Source organism: Sebastes umbrosus, chromosome 18 (assembly GCF_015220745.1).
Source record: "Sebastes umbrosus isolate fSebUmb1 chromosome 18, fSebUmb1.pri, whole genome shotgun sequence".
NCBI classification, from domain to species: Eukaryota; Metazoa; Chordata; class Actinopteri; order Perciformes; family Sebastidae; genus Sebastes; species Sebastes umbrosus.
This window is the reverse complement of record NC_051286.1, coordinates 20,814,841-20,837,738: the sequence shown is the minus strand read 5'-3', so window position 1 is coordinate 20,837,738 and position 22,898 is coordinate 20,814,841. Positions and strand designations below refer to the sequence as shown.

The window sequence follows — 22,898 nt, the reverse complement described above, 5'->3', positions numbered from 1 at the left end:
AGTTAGTCACTCAGACAGACAGACCGTCTTATCACTAAGAGAACAGGACATGAAAGCACTCCAAGCCCCAAATGAAAGAGAGGAGGAGAGCTTTGTTCAACACATTAGATTGCCACTCAAGGCAGTCTCAAGTTTCAACCAAATTAGATTACATTATTAGGTCTAATTAAGTCCAACGTGTTAGCGGCACACACCCTCACACACACACACCCATAAGGAAATATCATCACATTGTAGCCAGAACACACGCACAAATATTTGCAGCACAGGTAACACAAACCCACACACACCTAATGTACTCTTGCGTGCATGAAATGTGCTGTATGCATAACCCTTAACCCTCTCCTCCCCTGGATTTTTTTATTTTTTTTCTCTCACCTGGTGGTGTTTTATAACATCCTGTCTGGCCTCTTTGTCTGTCAGCCTGCTTGCTTAAACTGCAAACATGCTGCAAGGCTAGCAGATTCAACCCCGAAAGGTGCAAACACACATGCATGCACACACGGTGTAGATGAAAAATGGCCCTTCTGTGCCCTATTTTTTTTTTTTTTTTTTGCCTTGAGTTTCTCTTGCTGATGCATGCACTCTGCTGTGTACCGGCTTTGTCAGAGTATGTTAATACGTGCGTGCGTCTCGTATGAATTTGTGCATGTGTGTGTGAAGAATGACGCGTGTCACCGGGCATAGCGAGAGGTTGTCGCAGGGGGAGCGTTAGCATGCTAAGACGACCCTGGCCCCGCTTTGAACCCCCCTCCCAGGACGGCCGCCGGGGCCCCCTCGGAGCACTTTAAGACATCCGGTACATGAGGGGCGAAGTCGCATCATGACAACCTCTCTGTCTGTCTCTCTTTCTTTCGCACTCGCAAACACAGTGTATAGAGATCACACGGTAAATATTTCATGAGACGGATGTGAGCGACAGCGACAAACATCTCTCTCTCTCTCTCTCTCTCTCTGTCTTTATCTCTCTGGCCACCTCTGATCTCCCTGCTGTCACTTTTACGGGCGTATCACTATATTAGGCGGAGGATTCTGCATCCGTTTCGTTTGGTGGAGAAGAAGAAGCGCGATTTGATACCGACGCTGCAACGAATTTATGTAATTAAAACGAGATACCCGCCACATTCAAACGGTCACACCTACATGTATTTATTTTTTTGCGGGTGTGAAAGTATGTTAAAGAGCAGGGTTTTTTTCTTGAGCCAATGGGCAAAGAGGGATTTTTTTTCACACCTGAAATGAGTCATGGTGGTTTCTGGATGAAAACCTGCGGTGTAACCTACAAAACGTATCACCTTTGCACCGAAAGAGGTCAAATCCGCAATGTTCGACACTTGTTTCACTGCTGCATGTCACTGAATTACATTCCACACCTCAACACCGGTGTGGATTTGATGGTGTCTCTCTCCTCTCTTCTCCTCTCCCCACCCCGCCATCTTTTTTTTTCTTCTTTTTGCCCCACCACCCAATGCTCCTTTAATCACCTGGCTTGCTCTCATTTCCATATTAAATAGGCTTTAATCATGAAAAGCAATCAGGCTTTTGCATATTCATACCTTCCCCTGTACGCCGGCTTCCCTGTCTCGCTCCAGTGCCAAGCAGCCAGTAATCAGTAGGCAGGCGGCGTAATGCCATAGCCCCGGCCCATCGCATGAAAACACACACACTGTGTGAGTTAGAAATAACTTCACATGCTACTTACGCATTATCTCTACTCCAAGAGAGAGAGAGAGAGATAGAGGGAGAGGGAGAGGGGTAAAAGATAAAAAAAGGAAAGATGGCGAGACTGATCCCCTGATTTGAGCTGCGAATATTTGTACAGAGGCTCAAGGAAAAGTCGATTTGCATAATGACTTTGTAGTTTTGCATTAATCACATTTGCATATGAAAATGCGTTAATTACTCCTGATGATTTTTTTTTTTTTTTTTTTAAACTTGCTTCATTTGATGTCCAAGCTCTGGGGTTGTGATTAGGGGTTACATGGTGGCAGTTGTGTAAGTGGTGTGTGTGTGTGTGTATGGTGTGTGTATGTGTGTGTGCCTGCAAGTGTGTTCATGCTTTTTGCATTTCTGCTGCAGTGTGTGCGCGTTTGTGTTTATGTGTTCTTACATGAGTGTTTTGAATGCTTGCCAGGGAATTTATCTTGTGTCTGCTGTAAGGCATGTGTGTCTATTTTCATTTTCTCATGTGTGTGTGTGTGGGTGCATTTTTTCCTGTTTCTGTGAGTGGCAAATATTTCCTAATTCCTCTGTGGGAAAAAAAAACAGGAGCACATGCCTTCCTCCATTTGAATACACAACTCTTTTTTTTAAATAACATGAACACACACTCATTCATAATACCGTATCTGCTTCTCGTGTCTTTGCACTTTTAAGCTGCAACAGTGGAAAAGAAAAAGAGAAAGTGAAAGACAAGATATGGTGATGTTGAAGGTATTTAAATATGTTTGATAATGTCAACATTTTACTGGACTTCATAGACAATACCGTTGCTTGATAAATAGAATAGTTCACACATTCTTCTTAAATTAGCAAATTAACACATATTTTACTTTCAATTTGCACAGCAGAGACATATCTTTAATTCTATTGTTATTGTATATGTTTTCTTTTATCTAGTTTAAAGTAGTAGTTGGTATCTATCTATCTATCTATCTATCTATCTATCTATCTATCTAGAGGATGCTCCTTTTAAAGGTTTATATTTAATACTTTTTCCTACTGCAATGCCATATACAAACCAGGCTGAATTTTATTTTTGAAACATTTTTCTGCAGTTTAAACAAAAAGAAAACGAGTTAATTACATCCAAGAACAGTCATTTCCATTTTATGCATTTTGTTTTTGTGTATTTGCATGCACATAATTGCACGTGCTTTTGCAGGATGCTGCATGTGACTCGCTCTGTGTAAACAGCTGCAGTCACCTCTGCACAGCCACTTGTAGGCACTGGTTGAAGCAAAAAAAGTGACTAATTCACTGCACGTAAATATTAACCTTATTTGTCATTTTGCAATTTCTAAAGTGAAAGAGCAAGATTTCCTGAGATTAGCACATCAGCAGTGATGGTCATCCTGCGGAAATACACAGCAAAAGAAAGCTTAGGCCTTAAAAATGAAGGTCAAATTTAAAATAAATGTCTGTTTGCAGTCATTAATTCACCAATTGTATGTCTCTGAGCATCTATGAGCATTTGGGTTTACATACACGTCTCTCTGTGTGTGTGTGTGTGCGTGTGTGCGTGTGCGTGTGCGTGTGCGTGTGCGCGTGTGTGTGTGTGTGTGTGTGTGTGTGTGTGTGTGCAATTACAGTATACGTGTCCCTGCCTGTGTATGGGCCCCTAGAGTTGTTGGCCCATAACACCGCGCCTCAGACAGGACCACCCCAGGGGCCGTCTGACTCTGCTTGTGTCTGTCTGTCTGCTATATCCAGCAGGGTCAACTGGGTCTATAAGAGCTGCTAAAATGGCACAGCTGCACATGCACACCGCCACAGCCACCTGACACACACACACACATATATAAAAAAAAAAAGTACATTTATGCAGAAATGCATGCACACACAGATAAGAGCCACACACACAAAAACATGTGTGCATGCCGGAATGCATACAATGACTCCCATCTCACATTTAAGGCCTGCATCTCCCACCACTCGTGCGCACACACACACACACACACACACACACACACACACACAGCTTAAAGGCTCCCACATGAAGGCATCAAACGCTCCACAGCCAGCTTTATGGCACTCATATGGCAGCAGATTTGATATTTTCCTACCACAGCGGGGGAATAAAACTCGCCACTAATTTGGACTGCGAGCGCCACCGCTAACTTTCAGCATGTGCCGACTGACTGTGTCTTCCAGATGTGTGGACTCTTTGCTCCTTAACAGCCTTACTTAAGAGGCATTAGAAACCTCACACCCCGTCCCCGCTGTACGCATGGCGAGTGGTGATGGCGCTTCGGTATTCAAACACAAACACGCACGCTTTGTGTCGAAGCGCTGATGTGAACTTCATGGTCTCGCTGCCATGGACCATAAGTTGTCTTGTGTCAGTGGGGAATCTGTTGAATGTGTTTATGTTCTTTGCATAAATAGCTATAATCAAGGTAATTTGATTGCTTGCACTGTAGTTATTCAAGTTTCCCCTTCGCTTCTCCTCTCTGGCAGTGACATTTGATAACAGGTGTGCTGTCATCAGTGCTGAGTAATGCTGTGCATTTTATAAAGAACCTACTGTAATTACATGTGTATGTACATTTTCTGAATGCACATGCATGCAAGACCAAAGGAGAACCTGCTCAGCAACATGCACACCTTTCTCCCCCTCTCTCCTTCAATGACGGCGGTGCAGATAAAATCCTCATGTGTCTGCGTGTGTTCAGCTATTACGCTGTCTGCCAGACATTAGTGCATAACATATAATACGCCCCTTTCAGGAGTAAATGGGGAGATTTTCTGACCGGGGCGTTCACTCACATTTTTCCATTGAAAAGTAACGCGTGTTTGCCTTTGGGAGGGGAAAAGGGCTACCATTAGTATTTGTGAAAAGGAAAAGAGATGGCGCTTGTTAGCAAGTCAGACACGGGTAATCCTACTTGCTACACTGTTGTTGTTCCTTTTCCTCTTATCTTATTAGCGTCCCGCTCTGATTGGGTGGGATTGTGGGAGAGGAAAATGAGGAGACGGCGTTTATGGCTGTATTTTTTCCTTTTTTACTGGCTGCTTCACCGCAAGAGATATTGAAAGCCTTTCATGGTACACTTACGATTGCCCTTATTTCATCCACTTATTTGTCTCCGGCAATTACTCCGAGAGGGAACACTAGACACAAACACATGATGAACGTAAGCTGCCTTTATGTCGGTTCGTCACTTAGATGTAAGTCAGGGATGTGCCAGGGACAATATTTAGTGTACAAACAACATATTGTATATTGGTACACAATATAGTATTCTGTTATACACGGTGGCTTTTTCCTGTAAGTGGTTAAAGTTGAATGAAGGGTGGAAAAAAAATGGAATATTAAAGGATCACTTCAACCAAAAAATTTGAGGTTTGGTTTACCTCCACAACAATACAAGGCATTTAAAAAACATTTTCAAATTGAAATAGCCACATCTCTTTCCAGAAACAGCGTCACTGTTCAATTTACACAGGAACTTTGTTTTTTTGGTAGTTCCATTTGCAGTGTAAACTGTTAACAGCGAGGTCAGCCTGTGGAGCGCCAGGGACATTTTATTTGGAAAGACACATTGATGTTGAATATTTCCAACATGTTTTTTCAATGCTGTTAGCACCACAGAAATGCATGGATGGGTGGAGACAGAAATATTACACGAAAATCTCAAAACCTGGGTAAAAAAAAGCCAAACTATTTGCATGGATGGATTTTTGATATATGTGTAAACAGTGCACTTTAAATGAAAGGATGCTGACAATGTCCTCCTGGCTTTATTCACTAGAAATATGTTTTTTGGGGTTTTTTTTACTCACTTTAGCTAAAAACAAAAACACACTGTCATGTATGAGAAAAGGGAAGAAACATCTGCTCTGGTCTGCTCCTCGGATGAAAGAGGGCTTGCACTGTCATGTCCATAGATGGCATTGCAGACAGGGGAGTTAACTGCTCAAGGTTAAGGGGCTACACTCTCCCCGTATATACTGCTGTAATTCATATTTTCCAGAAAGCCCTCTTCTCAGTGTCTTTCCCAGAGCCGAACACAGCGAGCCAAAATGAAATAAAGCCTGAGATGTTATCAGGGTGATTGGTGCCAGCGGAGCTTGTCTGGGCCTGTGGTCTGGCGGGGCAGCGCCGGCCCGTACCAGTGCTTGGATGTGTGTGTGTGTGTGTGTGAGAGAGAGAGAGAGAGTGGGTGTGAGTGTGTTTGTGTGTGTATCCTAAAGGCACTGGATAGATGAAAGCTTTCTTTAACCATAAGCTATGCAGGAGCCGTGCCAGGAGCAGGAAATGTATCAGCGTGATAACAGCCAGAAAGACAGAGAGAGAACAAGAAAGAAATGACATAGAGAGAGAGAGAAAGACAGAGAGAGAGGGGGAGAGAGAGAGAGAGAGAGAGAGAGGCCACACGGAACCTACAGGGGGAGGCCTGAGGCCAAAGTCAGTCCCATCACACACACACACACACACACACGTATATGCTGGGTGTGTATGTTGAAAGATGAATCTATGTTCATGTCTGCATTTGTGTGTGTGTGTGTGTGTGTGTGTGTTGGGGGAGGGAGGGGTTAGATGTTCCAGGTTAGATGTTCGAGACAAGCCAAGAGACGGTTTGAGACACACCTGAGTATGTTTCAGGACACATGAGAGGGAACAGAATTCACCCGGAGACATGACCGTTGCAATGTTAATAATGTTGCGCCGCCGGCCTTCACCGGATCACAACAGGCGCTTATAGATGAGAGAGAGAGAGGAATAGATAGACGGAGGGGAAACACAAAGAGAGTCTCATGTCACACCTTATCGTATATAAAAGCTCAAATTGATTCTGTGGATTCATTTGATCATATATGATCATAGTTTCTTTATTATTAGTGGGAAGAGACGGTAAATTAATTTCCATGCGTCTTTCTTTTTAATAGTTTGAGCGTCTCACAGATAGCATCGCTACATGCTACATGAAGGTGGAACTTGAGCCTTTTAGCCTACAGATGAAATGATTCAAAGTTTGACATTTTGTGAAATATTCCCTTTCTTGCCGAGAGTTAGATTTAAAGATTGATCCCACTCTCATGTCTGTGAGGTAAATATGACGCTACAGCCAGCAGTTAGCTAGCTTAACACAAAGACTGGAAACGGGGAAACAGCTAGCATGGCTCTGTTCAAAGGAAACAAAATCCACCTACCATCATCTCTAAAGCTCACTGATAACAACATATACTAACATATATCTACTTGTATTTAGGGCTGTCAAAGTTAAAAGCCACTAATTTCTTAAACGCTTTAACGCAATTTGCGATTTTTATTTTAGGTTGTAGTGGACTCAAGATACTGGCATCATATGAAAGTAGAAAACCTAAAGAATCCATTGGTACCAACCATGTCATACTAGCTTGTCGCGAAAGAGGGTAAATAAAGCTCCAAACTTACTCTAAATCTTGTTTAGAAAAACTATCATGACCATTTTCAAAGGTGTCCCTTGACCTCTGACCTCAAGATGTGTGAATGAAAATGGGTTTTACGGGTACCCATGAGTCTCCCCTTTACAGACATGCCCACTTTATGATAATCACATGCAGTTTTGGGCAAGTCATAGTCAAGTCAACACACTGACACACTGACAGCAGTTGTTGCATGTTTGGCTGCAGTTTGCCATGTTGGGATTTGAGCATATGTTTTATGCTAAATGCAGTACCTGTGAGGGTTTCTGGACAATGTTTGTCATTTTTTTGTGCTGTTAATTGATTTCCAATTATAAATATATACACATGTTTGCATAAAGCAAGCATTTTTACCCACTCCCATACCCTTTTGAAGAGTATTAAATAAAAGAGTATTAAATACTTCCTTTAAGGTACATTTTGAACTGATAAAAAGATGTACAATTAATCACGATTAACTATGGACAATCATGCGATTAATCACGATTAAATATTTTAATGGCGTGACAGCCCTCTTGTTTGTTAAACACGTGCAAAAACTGAGTTGTAAAAACAACGGAACAAGGCTCCAGGAAGTCACCGCTCCGTTGCAAGAAACAGTCCGGTGCACGAAACCCCTGTAAAACCACAACGTCCCGTCTTTACACTTCGGCTACCAGTTTCCCGGATATAGCCTTACATTCAACGGACAAACATCAGAGAGAAAGAGGCAAGCGAATAAACATTTTCACCAAAACATCGAACGGTTGCTTCGAGAGTTCCAAGCATATCACATACCCACATCCTGCTTTTCAAAATGAGCTCCACAGCCTCTTTTCCAAGATCGAGCACAGCAGAGACCTAAATATCTGTGGTCCGTTTTTATTTTTTAACACTCTTCCCTTTTGTGACTCCTGTTTAGGGAAGGTAACACTAATTAGATAGCTTGTATACTGGTGTCAAATGATGCAACACTCCTGCACCCTCTCACAGCCGCTGCTTTGTGTTCAAACGTGAGGAAAATAGCCTCTCATAGCCTTAAGTAGCCACAGCTACATATTAAACTGGAGAAAATGTGGGATAATGGTGAATTAGATCATGAATGTTCGGCCTCTCTTTCCCAATCACTGGAATGCACTCTACGCCATGTCTGAAGCATGTGAGGGGCAAGTTTTATAGCGGGCTGATTGGGTTGGAAGGGCCTGTGTGCTTCATTCAGGGCCGCGGTGGTATTTTCCTGTGGGCTGCTAGTTAAGTGGGACTGGCTGCTTGGCTCCAGTGGGCAAAAGCCAGCTGGGGACCATTACTACTGCTGAAAGAATATAGCGCCCTGTCACAGAATGGTAGATACACACAATGAGCATACAGTAGGCACATACATGCAAACAAATGCATTCACATACATCACAAACAGAGACACAAAATAACTGTCAGGTCTTGTTTTCGTCTTGCATTTATTTGCATATTCTTGCACACAGACGAAAGGTAAACTGATCGTGCATGTGACCTGTCACTGCAGGACATACAGCCTTGGAGGAATTTGCAAAAGGACACATGCTTATAACAGGTTGAGATGAGCACTGCACCTCCATGCTTTTGTTCCATCTAATTCAGTTTGGTTTAGTTGACCATTCGAGGCAAAAACATTCAAAAGAATAACACAATACATTTTACCCGCTGTTTGCATAAAATGATTGATCCGATGAAAAATTTAATAAACCCACAAAACAGAATTCACTCACATGTCAAAGTCGAATTTCCTATTCACTGCCAGCGAATAGGAAATTGACTTTCTGGACAAAGTGAGAGCTCCCGAGGGGTATGACTGGAGCTCATTTGGATGTAAAACCTCGAACAAACACTGTGTGAGTCCACAAAGTCAGGCCTCCATTTCATTGTCAAAGCAGCTTGAGTTTTTGTCTTTCGACGCCATCACCTATCCAAACATTTTGGTGTTTTCGCGGTCGTGTGTTGCATCGGCGGGGACCTTTTCTCTCAAATATTTCACCTTGTATTTATTCTGTTTATAAATGGTGGATTTATCCTTTAATTCAGCATGCTTGTACCCCTACAGTTCTATCAAGTGGTGACTAGGGGTGTAAGAAAATATTGAAAATATCAAGTATTGCGATATTACGTTTTGTGATACTGTATCAATTCTCAAAAACACTGTCGATTTTTAATTAGTAGTTTACATGCAAAGATGAACTCAGTCAATATGTGCCCTCTCAGTGCATGTGTCCTCTCAAAGTAGTGCTATGATGTTGGATTTTACAGCGACTGTGCATATGGTGGTGTGTTCTTTATACTATGACAGTTTTCCTAAAATTAGATTTAAAAAATCCCAATATATCACCTTGCTTACAGTATCGCAATATATTGCAATATATTGCAATATATTGAATCGGAACCCCTGTGTCATGATATCGTATCGTCAGATTCTTGCCAATACACAGCCCTAGTGGTGACGCCATTGCCTCCTTTTTTTCCCCAATATGGCGTCTGTTTTCCCTGCTGCTGCGTCATGGTAAAGTGATGGAATGAGAAATTAAAATGTAATTCTATTGGAAATGTAAATGCAGGCGATGACGAAAAACAAAGTGCAATTCTTCTTCTGTTTCCCATACCGCCTGCCATTTTCCACTTTTTCTGCTTTCCCCTTTTTTCTCTCACCGCCCTCCCCTTTTCTACCCTCTTTCATCCTCTCCTCCATCTTGCTCCTCTCGCTTACATCTTCTCGCAACCACAGGCACGATTGAGTGTCATCCATTTGTCAGCGTCACATGACAGACAGCAGACCCCACAAGTGTGCGCACATATACCCCAAAACACACACACACACACACAAATACAGGCGCTGGGACCAGTTAGGAGCTGATGGCGATGAGTCAGGCTTAGAGAAATGCCACAGAGAGCTTAGCTAATGCACTTTATGGAGCTCCCTTTTTCTTTTCATTCTCTCTCTCCTTCTTTTTTGTCTCCCTCTCTCTCCCTCCCTCTTTGTCCTAGAAGCCGAGCCAAAAGTCATAGCTCTTCACTGACAGAGAGGTCTTTCCAGTTATTTTTTCACAACGCGTCCCCTGTGCCCTAGCTGGGATAGCTCGCGGTATAACGTGCTCCCTCGGTACATGAGAGCCTCTTCCACTCATGCATTGTTGTACAGCTGGACTCGCTCAGTGTGTGTGCCATGTGATCAAGTTGTCGGAGATACCTGATCCCTTTTATTGTTCATTTGACCCGCATCCCAGGAGGCATGAGGGTCAGGGTGGAGCACCCAGATACCTTGTACAGGTGTACAGTGTGTACGTGAGAGAAAAGGAAGACAGGGAGAGAGAAATGAAGAGTTAGGGAAAATATATATGTTTTTGTGTCCCGCATTAAGGAGCACTGTTTCTTTAAATCCTCTCTCAGGCATTTCAGCTGGTCATATTGGCTGCAGACGCACGCACACACACACACATCCAGATGTATATGGTTAGCAGGCCAAAGCTGGTTTGAGTTAGCATGGAGCCAGTCACACTGTGTGAGAGCCTTACCCCCCGCCTGCTACTGCCACCCTCCACAGTCTCTTTCCCTCTCTCCGTCCCTCCATCTCTCTCTCTTTCTTTAACTGCATATGTCGGCCGCTGCTCGCCGAGGTCGTAGTTTACCGAGCGAGCTCCCGATGCCCTCTGAAACACACACAGAGGTTGATCTGCATGGCCTCCTGATTAGCCCCCCTTCATGACAAACAAGCCATCAGAGCAGAGGGGGAGCGGAGCACTGAAGGATGAGGAGGAGGAGGAGGAGGAGGAGCAGTAGGGACGGATGGGAGATGTGAGGAGGAGGAGAGGAGCAGAGGTGTAAGGGGTGGCAGCGGTGGTGGTGTTGGGGGGCGAGGTGAGGAGGCTGGGACCCCTGGGGACCCCTAGATCACAGCCATGCTAATGAGGAGCTGCTTTGCCAGCAGCAGAGGTGTCAGCTAACCCCTGACAGGTGCACACACACACACATACTCCCAGGGCTTGTGCCCGCGCGTGCACGTGCGTACGCTTGCGAGAGTGTGTTTGGGAGGGGCTGCAGGGGCAGGTTTGTGTCCCAGTGGCCTAGCCTGCGGGCGGCTTTGTTCTGTATGCAAATCTGTCGCTGTGGCGTTCTGTCGCCCTTGATGGAATGTTGGAGCGGTGCACGGCGAACCTGAACCCCAGGAATGCTGCAGCACACACACACACACACACACGTGACATCTAACTGTAGCACATCATCTACTTCCTCAGTCGCCTCCTTGTTAACAACCTGTCTTCTGTTTAAGGAACATTTATTCTACACACTCCAAACTTGTGCCAAATGAATCCAGAGAAGTTGGCGGGCCGGCGTTCAAATGCTACTTATTTTCAATTATGATTTGAGCTTTTGTGAGAGTTAATTTGGCATTGGCGAGCATTCATTACCATCCCCTCACTGTTCACTGTCAGCTGAGGAGCTCCAGTTCGCCCATCTTCTCGAAGGCTCAGCCTGTGGATTCTTGTTATTCTTCTGTGGTCTTATTATAAGTCCCTCTGGATTAGAGCATCTGATAAAGGCCCCAAATTGTAAGTGTAATGTAAATGGAGGGAGCTCATGCTTCGAAAAAAACATAAATCAAACTCAGGCTGGAGGGGACGGCATATGTGAATTCCTAAATTAAACGCAAATCCACATGTCTGCACCATACGCCTGGTGTCTACTCCAACCCCAGCCAAGCTCACACCAACTTTTCTACACTGGCCATATGCAAACAGTCAATACCGTGGCTCCCCTTCATTCACTGGCATTTTGTTTGTACTTTTTAAGGCAAAATAATGGCTATAAAAGGCAATCTGGAAAGAATAAAATCTGATGTAAAGCTCAGATCTCAGTCCCTGAAGACTGGGTTAATTGGCCCGGTGGTTTAGTAAAAAAAAAAAAACCCAACCCAGGAGAGAAGGAGCGCATTATTACTGGCCCACCTCAGCTCCATGCATGTGCCAATGTTTTAATAACTTCCTCCAGGCCTCCTGGCCCTTAGCCCTTTGTTTTGTTGCACAGGACAAAGAGCTGCCCTCCTAAGCTGGTCTCAAGTCTGCATTGTGTTTGTCTGTTTCATGGGAAAGTCTGCATGCATGGGTGGACACCTGGGTAGAAATATTACCGCTAAGTCAAAGATTCAGACTATTTTGAGTGAACGACATCACGCTATAGCATTTGCAAGCAGCAAAATGATCAACACCGGCAAAATTCACTTCATAATGCAGCACTGTGTTACAGAATCCTGCTGTGACTCCGTTTCATTTAACCTTTCATCTCACTGAACAATGTGTGTGTCAGTGCGCGCGTGTGTCTGTGTGCATATGGCGTGCCAGAGTAAATTGGCCGATTAGGTCCAGCATCAGTGACTGCGCGGAGAGGAGAATGTAACTGTTCTAACTGGTAGTTGACCTTGGCGGTCAGCAGTGGAGGGGTCCCTGCCTGCGTGTCAGGCAGACGACTGTAATTACCACAAACTGAAGCATGACACGGCCCACCGTGATTCTTTAATGAAGGCTTTTATTGGCTGGAGCACCGAGCGGCGACAACATTCACACTCTCCCAGCATGTGTGCAAATGTATGTGTGTGTGTGTGAGAGGAAAAGAATGGAGGATCTATCTATCTATCTCTCTATCTCTCCATCTCTCCATCTATCTATCTATCTATCTATCTATCTGGGCTGTCAATCAATTCAAATATTTAATTGCGATTCATCGGAGAGTAATCATACATATTTTATCTGTTCAAAATGTACCTTAAAGGGAGATTTGTCAAGTATTTAATACTCTTATCAACATGGGAGTGGGCAAATATGCTTGCTTTATGCAAATGTATGTATATATTTATTATTGGAAATCAATCAACAATACAAAACAATGACAAATATTGTCCAGAAACTCTCACAGGTACTGCATTTAGCATAAAAAATATGCTCAAATCATAACATGGCAAACTGCAGCCCAACATGCAACAACAGCTGTCAGTGTGTCAGTGTGCTGACTTGACTATGACTTGCCCAAAACTACATGTGATTATCTATCTATCTATCTATCTATCTATCCCAGTCTCTTTTCTTTCCGTCCCTCTGTTTTCCTCCCCTCCCCCCGCCTGCTTGCTTGTTTGGGAAGTTGATGAAATTTGTCTTTGGCCGTCATTAGGCAGCAGCCATCAGCTGCCACTCTATTAGCCGCCACGCTTCCTTTAACAGCATATGGCACGGCTGTGTAAGATATGACAAGATGCAAATGTGTTGCTGTAGTGGTGACGGTGGGGTGGAAGGTTGTGGGGGTGGTGCTTCATGTATTGATGAGGCCATGTGTGCGGACCAAAATGCAGATAAAGAAGAAAAACACAATTTGATAAATTGAGAGAGATCATCAATCCCTCTCCCGATCTCACATCTTCATTTCATATTGATCCCCGTGTGTTGATGAGATTACACAGCTCCCAAGTCTATAGACCCCTCTTGCTCCCCGGGGGCATGTAAATACTCTCTATGTGTGTGTCACTGTATGTGTGCCCAAGCACGTCTGGCCCTTAAAGTCCCTCCACCTCTCTTCTTACCCCCACTCCTCCTCCTCCTCCTCTTCCCTTCCCTCTTTCGCTCTCTTCTCCCCGTCCAAGCTGTTAAGCTGTCCAGCTCTCCGCTGCCAAGCGGCCGTGTGAAGCCTAGCCAAACTAAACACGGGCAGGCAGCCCGCCACTCGCCCCACACACACACACACAGACACACACACACACACACACACACACACACAGAAAACGCACAGACATACAAGCGCAAAAAATACATCCACATACATGTCCACACATACAGTAGCAGGAGTCAGGTCATGTGCCGCCCCACACAAACCAGCGAGAGTGACGGCTACACCAGAGCGCCGCTAATAGCAGAGAAAAAACAGACAGAATCAGTAAATGAGCCCCTCATTAACTTTTTCTGACCCCGTCTCCCCTGGGGAAAGCCAAACCAATCACACCGCCAAATCAGCTTCCTGTACTAGACACTGATCCAACATCAGCTTTGGCTCATCTGTTCTGCACGGTACAAAGTGTGTGTGTGTGTGTGTGTGTGCCGATGTGTGTGCTGCAGAGAGACAGAGAAGGAAAGTGAAAAGAGAATATTGCCGCACATGTATCCGTGTCTGCATGTGTGTTTTACATTCCCTGACAATGGGTGGCTTTGAGGCAGCCATCTTCCTGTAAGGGCTCTTCTTCTCTTGATCACATAAGACTTTGGGCAAAAGTAACTTCTACTTCGTCTTTGTTTTCCCCCTCCGGGCTCCGAGCTCTGGGACCACCGTACCAGCGTGACTCCGCTTGCGGTAGCCGCCTGATGATAAAGTAGATGCAGATGCCTCGCAAGCAAACACAAGACTGTGTTTGACGCTAGCCTGTGTTGCATTAGATGAGTCCCGACCGAGGCTCTTTTTATGACTCATAAGCGGGCTGACAGGGCCGTGCCATGGTGACGGATAGATTCATTTGGCATTATTAAGTCATGCCATTTAAAGGGGCAATTTGTCAATGAGTGACATAGAGTTTGTGTGTGTGTGTGTGTGTGTGTGCAGTCACACCAAATCCCTTTACTGTAGTTGTTATTACACCAGTGACGTAGAGCTTTATTTCTTGCGGATGCTGTGTTAAGACCGGAGGGGTCTTTACTGTTTACACATCATCTCCATCACCTCTCCTGTCTCTCCTTTTGTGTGTCTCTCTCTTTTTCTCTCTAATGCCACACCTCACCCTCCCTCTCTCCCTCCCTCCCCCTCTTCCATATTTCCTTTTTTCCCCATTGGTGTGCTTTTTTCCACTGCTGCCTCCCCTGTCTCCATATGGAAATGACAGAGTAGACGAGATGGATCTGTATATTAAAGCCTAGCTGACATTAGAATTAGCATAATGTGTCGTGGCCTTAGGGCAGTACCTGCCATCTGCATTAGCCTGTAGACACACACACACTCAAAATTTCATACACACACACGTAGACAAAGCCCTCATACATAGACACAAACAGAGAATTAATATAACTGTATGTTCTCAAATTTTGCTCCACACACGTTCACACAGGTTGTTAATAAACATGAAAGTAAAGTAATATGTTGGTTTGAATTAATTAATAACATGTTGTTTTAGCATATTTTATTTGGATTTTATATCATACTGACAGTGGTTTTCTTTCTCTTGGCCCACAGATAAAGATGAGCCATCCAGCTACATCTGCACTACCTGTAAGCAGACCTTCACTAGCGCCTGGTTCCTGCTTCAGCACGCCCAGCACACCCACGGCATCCGCATCTACCTAGACCACCACCCGATGAACTGCTCCCTCACCCCGCGCATGGCTCTGCCGCCGCCCCCGTGCGGCGACGCCCTGCCCCGCTCCCCTCTCCCCACTTTCCTCGGCGACACCAACAACCCATTCCACCTCCTCCGCATGGCTGCCCCCCTGCTCAGGGAACACCCCCCTCCCCCGGGGTACATGGAGACCCGGCTGCCTGCGACGCCGCCCTTTCTCAGCCCTCCCCCGCCCCCTAGACCCCCTCTAGAGCGGCTGGGCCCAGAGGAGATGGGGCTGCTCTCCCAGCACCCCAGTGCCTTTGAGAGGGTGATGCGGATGACCCCCATGGAGCCTCCTTCAATGGACTTCTCCCGGCGCCTGAGAGAACTGGCGGGCAACACGACCAATAACGGCGGGCCCACGCCTCCACTCTCACCCAATCGCGTGCCACCAATGCACCGCTTGCTGAGTCCCACGCTTTTCCAGCCCGGCGCCAAGCCCCCTGCGTTTCTCACCTACGCCCCGCAGCCGCCCACCTCTCAGGGAGGACACGGTTCTTCCAGCCCTCCCGACTCCCAGAGTCAGAACCAGACCCCGGGGAAATCCAAATCCTGCGAGTTCTGCGGCAAGATTTTCAAGTTCCAGAGCAACCTGATCGTGCACAGACGCAGTCACACGGGAGAGAGGCCGTACAAGTGCCATCTATGTGATCACGCCTGTTCCCAGGCCAGCAAGCTTAAGAGGCACATGAAGACACATATGCACAACAAGTCTGGCTCCATGAGTGGCTCCCCAGAACAGGGGAACAGAGAAGACGGAGGAGAGGGTGAGGAGAAGAGTAGGGAGGGGAATTCAAGAGGATTGGGGATGGACAATGAGGAGGAAGAGGAAGAAGAGGAGGAAGAAGAAGAGGAGGAAGAGGAAGAGGAGGAAGAACTGAGGAATGGCAGTCGGCCAGATTCCAATTTAAGTGAGGACTCCCAGGAGTTCAGCCAGAACAGGGAGAACGGCCCGAGACAGTGTCCCGGGGAGAAAACCCTGAGTGGGGATAGAGTAAGTGACAGTGGCGGGGTGAGCATCATGCACCCGTACAACCATCTGGACAATCACCTTAGACTTAACCCTAACAAGAGAAGCCTGGAGAGACAGCCTAACGGAGACGGCGGAGAGAGGGGTGAAGAAAGAGAGAACGAGAGGGGGCAGGACAGAGAGCGAGACGAGCAGGTGGAGCAGAGGCCTGTGATGAACGGCAGGATCAGCGTATCCGAAGCCGACTCCTTCCCCGGGCTGTTTCAGCGTCGGCCCACCCCCATCACCAGCCCGAACCCCTCCAACAACAAGAGGATCAAGATAGAGAAGGAACAGCTGGAGCTTCCCCCAACCTTACCCCTCATCTCCCCGGAGAACGTCTACTCTCAGCTCCTGGCTGGCTACGCCGCTTCACGCCACTTCATCAGAGAACCCTTCCTGGGATTCACAGACTCCCGCCAGTCGCCGTTTGCCACTTCCTCTGAGCACTCTTCCTCAGAGACAGGAAGCCTTCGTTTTTCAACCCCGCCCGGGGAGCTCATGGAAGGGGGGAGCGCCTCGGGCCGAAGCGGAAGCAGTACCCCTCACCTCATGCGAGGACCCGGACCCGGCAGGCCCCCGAGCTCAAAGGATCGGAGGAACGACACCTGCGAGTACTGTGGCAAGGTGTTCAAGAACTGCAGCAACCTGACGGTGCACCGACGCAGCCACACGGGCGAGCGGCCCTACAAGTGCGACCTCTGCAGCTACGCCTGCGCCCAGAGCTCCAAGCTGACGCGCCACATGAAGACCCACGGGCAGTTCGGGAAGGAGGTGTACCGCTGCGACATCTGCCACATGCCCTTCAGCGTCTACAGCACGCTGGAGAAACACATGAAGAAGTGGCATGGCGAACATTTGATGGCCAGTGAGGTCAAACTGGAGGAAGCGGACAGAGATAAAGCCAGCGACTATTAGTCATACAGTGTACACAAACACTCACACACACCCACACACACACACACACACACAAAAGCAGACACACACACACACACAAAATCCCTATAACCACTCCTTCAGCTATGGGGCTTGGCTGGATAATCTCTCTCTCTTACAAAAAAATTGAGACTGATTGATGTTCATCTTTTTTTCTTGTCACAGAAACTGCCACCTGAGAATATAAACAAAGGGAAACTTTAATGAGAACTTGTCTAGAATGCACAACTCGGTGTTTCTTGGCAAACCGTCTGAGGATTTTATCAGTTAGGAATCCATGGAGCCTTTCTACTGTGCAATAATTTCTGTATTTATTGGATTTTTGTAATGATATTTGGCATGTGCAGGTACATCTTTGTGGGGTTTCATATGGAGTTAGTTTTGAAATGTGCTAAAACATTTTTTTTTTCTAAAATGCGGGAAGAAGTCACAATACAAATTTTCCTTTTTTTTTCTTTTTTTCTCCTTTAAGGAAGCTTATTATCATGTGTGAGTAAAATTGTGCAAAGCAGTTAGCTTTTTAAAGTAATTGTTTTCTATATGAACTGCAGCAGCGGACTACAATCCACTCCCTCATACAGGCCTAAAGCACTGAATGTCAGCCTGACAATAAAACACCGTGCTGGATTTTAAAAATCCAACCATATCTAGACCTGATACTTAAAATTAATTCAGGGAATTTGTCCTTTTTGAATATTGGCATGTGAATAATTTCAAAATGCAGTTACTGTATTGCTGTCCTCGGGTCAGTCAGGACGTAAATAAAGGTTGCACTTAATGGAGGTACCTTTAAACTGATGCTCAGTACATTCCCAATGTAGGATTAAAATACCATATTTAATATGTTGAATAAGTTAAGACTACTTGTGATTAATGTGAGAAGGAGAACAGTCCTGTTTATGGTTTGTAAATATATTTTTTTTGATATGTTAAAGTAGCCCCGACTGTACGTGAAAGACGGCCTAAAACTAAACAATCAGAAGACCAGCTGCTTGCATCATCCACAGTATATGCTAAGTGTAACTACCACTCATTATTGCTTTATCAGACCCCACCTGGTTATCTCCCCCACTCCCCCATCCCACGTGTGCTTACTCAATGGCAATTTGTTAAACTAAAAGCTACTTCAACAATTGTAACACTTTTCTGAATCGTTCTCCATCTCCCTTTTGCGCCGCGGCGTCTCTTTCTCTCTGACCCGGGTCGACTTCCTGCGTCCCCCTCAGGATCCACAAAATGGTTCCAAATGAAACTCATATCAATATGTGTTAGCGTGTGTGTTCTCCTCTCCGCGGCGTGCTCTAAGCCTCGCTCTCCGACGGCGTCTTTTCACAGTTCACTAGCTCAGATTCATGCATTAGAGCGGCTTTTTAAAAGGAAGCCCTGTTCATTCGCCTCACACACACAGCGATACGGGTTTAACTCCCAGTAACAGATTTTGAGACAGTGTGCACGTTCGTGACTTTTGGGGATTACAGCTTTTATTTTCTGCATCGTTCATCCTGAAATGAATCTGCTAGAGAGAAAAATATATGAGTTATGATAATTTTGAGCACAGCTGCAATGGGGGGGATGGCCGGGCGACCTTGAGTAGGGGCTATTCTTATAGCAAGAATGAAAGATTGGAGCTGAGAAATGAAGAAGTGTGAGAAAGAAATGGAGGGAGAGAGAGAGAGCAAGACCTTGGCCAGGGAGAAGAGTCATTCAAATGAAATTGGAAGCATATGAAAAGTGTGTTTTTTTTTTGTACCCAAATCTACCGGCCACATCTTATAACGGACCGTCAGAGTGAGACAGAGCAAGCGTGAGAGGGAGGGAGATGGCGAAGCCACATGAAAGGAGATTGAGAGTACATCTTTCATTTTAGCGCTGCAATTCTCAATCATCTTCACTTGAGAGTTTGACCTGCTGTTCTGCCCTATTGTCAGGTTTTATCTGCGCCATTTTGTTTCGATAGAAAAAAAAAATGATTATACTGTATCTTGAATCCTCCTTTTGTGTTTTTTTAGAAAGGAAATGATGTTGAGGCCACAGCAGCTCTTCATAAGTTAGTGATATCTTAACAATTGACACGAGAAGCTGCTTTTGGCTCGCTTGCACATGTCGATGCATGAGAGCAAAAATCAAGATCCCGTTGCGTATACGCACAGTGTATTCACTCCAAGGAAACTCAGTTCAGTTCAGCCAAATCGAGGCATACAACTATGAAATATATCCCATCCAAACGATGGATATGGGAGCCCTGACAGAGATCCAAATCATTCAGTCTTACAATATGTTTACAGTGTTGAAGTACGCCATTAATGAAATACTCTGTGTAAGTGTTTAAAAATGATAATAAAGTATTGTTTTCTCCAATGTTCTTTCAAATGTTTTTTGAATGCCATAGCAGTTTTGTATGATTATCCTGGTGGAGGGATTTTATCTTCATGTTTCTGTATGATTACTTGTTCACTGTATGGGAAGACAATTTTTTTGAAATGTAATATTGCAGAATCATGCCAGATTATTATTTTTTTCTATCAAGAGTGGTGCCATTATTGACTTTTGGTCTGTTTTTTTTTATTATTTTATTTAATTTTTCTTTTGAAAGAATTTCCTGTTGTTGGTTTGGTGAAGCTATCCTCTATGGATGTAAAACAAAAATGATTTAAAAAAAAAATAAATGCAAGAATGAGATCCTAAAGGAAGAACCTTCGGCAGGGGAATGCATTAATGCATTGTGCGGAAATCCTTTTCCAAATCAATTTTCTGAGACATTCATGAACATTATGTTTTGTTTTTTTCCTCATGGTTGGTTGAAGGTCTTGTGACGGCACTTACAACTGTAATTTTAAATGCATTTTCATATCTCACTTTTCACGACTTTCACTTACACTCTTTGTACAAAAATAGTTTCCTTGTTCTTTTTTGGGGGGAGTGCATCATTGTGGAAAAAAAAGTGATTTCAGAACAGTACACATCTGCTGTTTTGAACATATATGTATTTTTGTAATGTGTTGAAAAATCAATACAAGAAAGCCAACACTTCAATAAATGTTGCAATTGCTCTATGATTGAAGTAACTTTTCATTCTGATTATTTCACCTTCCTTTTCTTCTACCACCACGACTAATAACATCGGAACAGCTCTAGATAGATAATAGCTTTAGTGTACAGCTACAAAACTCTATTGTTGCCATACCACTATTCTTGCCCATTGCTTGTCTGTTAAAACAGATTTTCTTTTAATTAACTTCTCTAAGCAGCTGAGCCAAAATAACTACGAACTTTAGTCAGCATTCCTTGGAAATTTTACATCCCACACAAGTGAATCATGCATTTATATGCTATCAACAAGGTTACATGCAAACCATCAGAAACCGCTGCTAATAATTTAGTATGACTCCTAATCTGATGTTGGCTTTAGGGTGTGGAACCTTGTTTTTACTGCCAGCTACCAGTTGCTGACCCACGCAGGATTTAAACTTAGAATGAATAAATGAATGAATGAAAGACTTTATTTCGAACATAAAAATAAAGAAAAACAGATACAAAAATAATAACAAACAAAACAAGAGTAATAGTGTCCGAAAAGGAGTAGGTAGAAGTAAAACTTATATTTCCCTACCCCTTTCTCACTTTTCCTTTAATAACTCATATATCATAGAATGATAATATAATATAATATATAAACTATCCCAGATTTATTTACATCCCAAATTAAATATATGAACAGCATCCCCAAGTTTATTTACAACCCACATATCCATCTGGAGTTAAAAAGTAGATATAAACCAACCCTTAACGCAACCCTTATCACAACTCTTCCTCAACCATATACCTCCCAAAAGAGGAGGTAGAAAGATATGACATTTATTAAAACTATACCAAACATACACAAACCAAACAGAAACTGTTATATTTTCCCTATTATTTATTTTGTATATTGTGGAATTTAGAGATTATGAAAAGATATTTATCATCCTATACTGTATACAGCGGTGGTTCCCAAACTTTTTCAAGTCAAGAACCCCTAAACCAGGGGTCTGCAACCTGCGGCTCCGGAGACACTCTTTAACCACCTTTCCAGTGGCTCACTGTGGATTTTTTGAAAATATTGTTGAAATCAATAACTGTTTTTTTTAATTACATTTAAATTTGTATTCATCATTGTTGTAGGTCTAAAGGTACGACGGTACGACGGAGTATTAGGGCCACATTGAGGAAAAAAAATAAATCTGAGATTTCAAGAATAAAAGTCGTAATATTATGAGCATAAAGTCAGAAGTTTAAGAGAAAAAAGTCGTAGTATTATGAGATTAAAGTCATAATATTAGTATATATATGTATAATAATATAGTAGTGGTAATTTTACGTGTTGTTTTCTTTTTTTCTCGTAAAGTTATGACTTTATTCTCGTAATATTATGACTTTTTCTCGTAAAGTTGTAACTTTCTTCTGGTAATAAGATGACTTTTTTCCTTGTAATATTATGACTTTTTCTTGTGAAGCTGTGAACTTTATTCTCGAAATCTTAATTTTTTTCCCCTCAATGTGGTCTCATACCTCACTGCAAATGTTTTGACGGCTCCAGACAGATTTATTTATTTATTTTTGCCTAAAATGGCTCTGTTGACGGACACAAATTAGATCGCTGACCTGCGCCTTTAATGATAGTTGCCACCTGCAATTAAACAAAACGTAGAAGAAGAAGAAGCGGCTGCAGGATGCAGCGTTGTCTGCGGCCGCAGGAGGGCAGAGCTCCACGTGGTCCAGGTGACACACCGGAAATAATACGTTATACATGTTTGCAACAGCCGAGTTCAATTAAGTAATGATTAATATAATGTAGCAACCAGCCAGCATGCTAAGTGACACACTGACGATGTTTAGTAGCCTACAGTAGGAGCAGGCAGGGTCTAGCTAGCATGTGATGCTAACATGCTCGTGGATTAGCTACTTCTACCTTCAGCGAGATGCGTGAGGACTTCCTGCTGTTAGAGACGAAACGTTTTGAGTTTGAGGAGGTGCAATGGGACCAGACAGGTCAAGTGGACTGTTTATACTGGGACTACAGCCTGGGGCAGATTGTGGAGGACTTGCAGGGTGCCGTTCAGACACGTGAGTACAACCAAAGAACGTATATCACCAAGAAGTGAAACTCATTTGTTCGCTCCATTGCAACGTCAGTGCGCAGCAGCAAAGCTACGCATCCGCCATTATGGACTGAAAGTGACTACCGGATGCCAGTAAACATCTGGCGAAAAAGTGCTGTACAAAAGTAAAACATTATTTGTATTCTATTGTCATATTCTACCAAAATGGTATAATGGTGGAATATTATTAAATATTATAAATATAATAAGCGTTTTAACAACAGTGTTTTTTTTGACAACAGTGGCTGTTGTCAAAAAAAACAACCACCAGAGTTTCAACTCTGTGCTTCTTTACTCTTTGGTACAACAACACACATCTGCTGAACTCTGCAGATGATAA

The 22,898-nt window shown here is 44.0% G+C and overlaps 1 protein-coding gene across 3 annotated transcripts in view; it reads left to right on the top strand.

Annotated features, from left to right (window-relative positions):
* Window positions 1-20,481, top strand: part of bcl11bb (BAF chromatin remodeling complex subunit BCL11B b) — a 32,268-nt gene extending 11,787 nt beyond the window's left edge. For all 3 annotated transcript variants that reach the window (XM_037751030.1, XM_037751029.1, XM_037751031.1), the window contains exon 3: window positions 15,331-20,481. In XM_037751030.1, coding sequence (XP_037606958.1) covers window positions 15,331-17,402 — 2,072 coding nt within the window. In that variant the 3' untranslated portion in view covers window positions 17,403-20,481. The remainder of the gene's footprint in view (window positions 1-15,330) is intronic.
* Window positions 20,482-22,898: the final 2,417 nt, after the last annotated feature.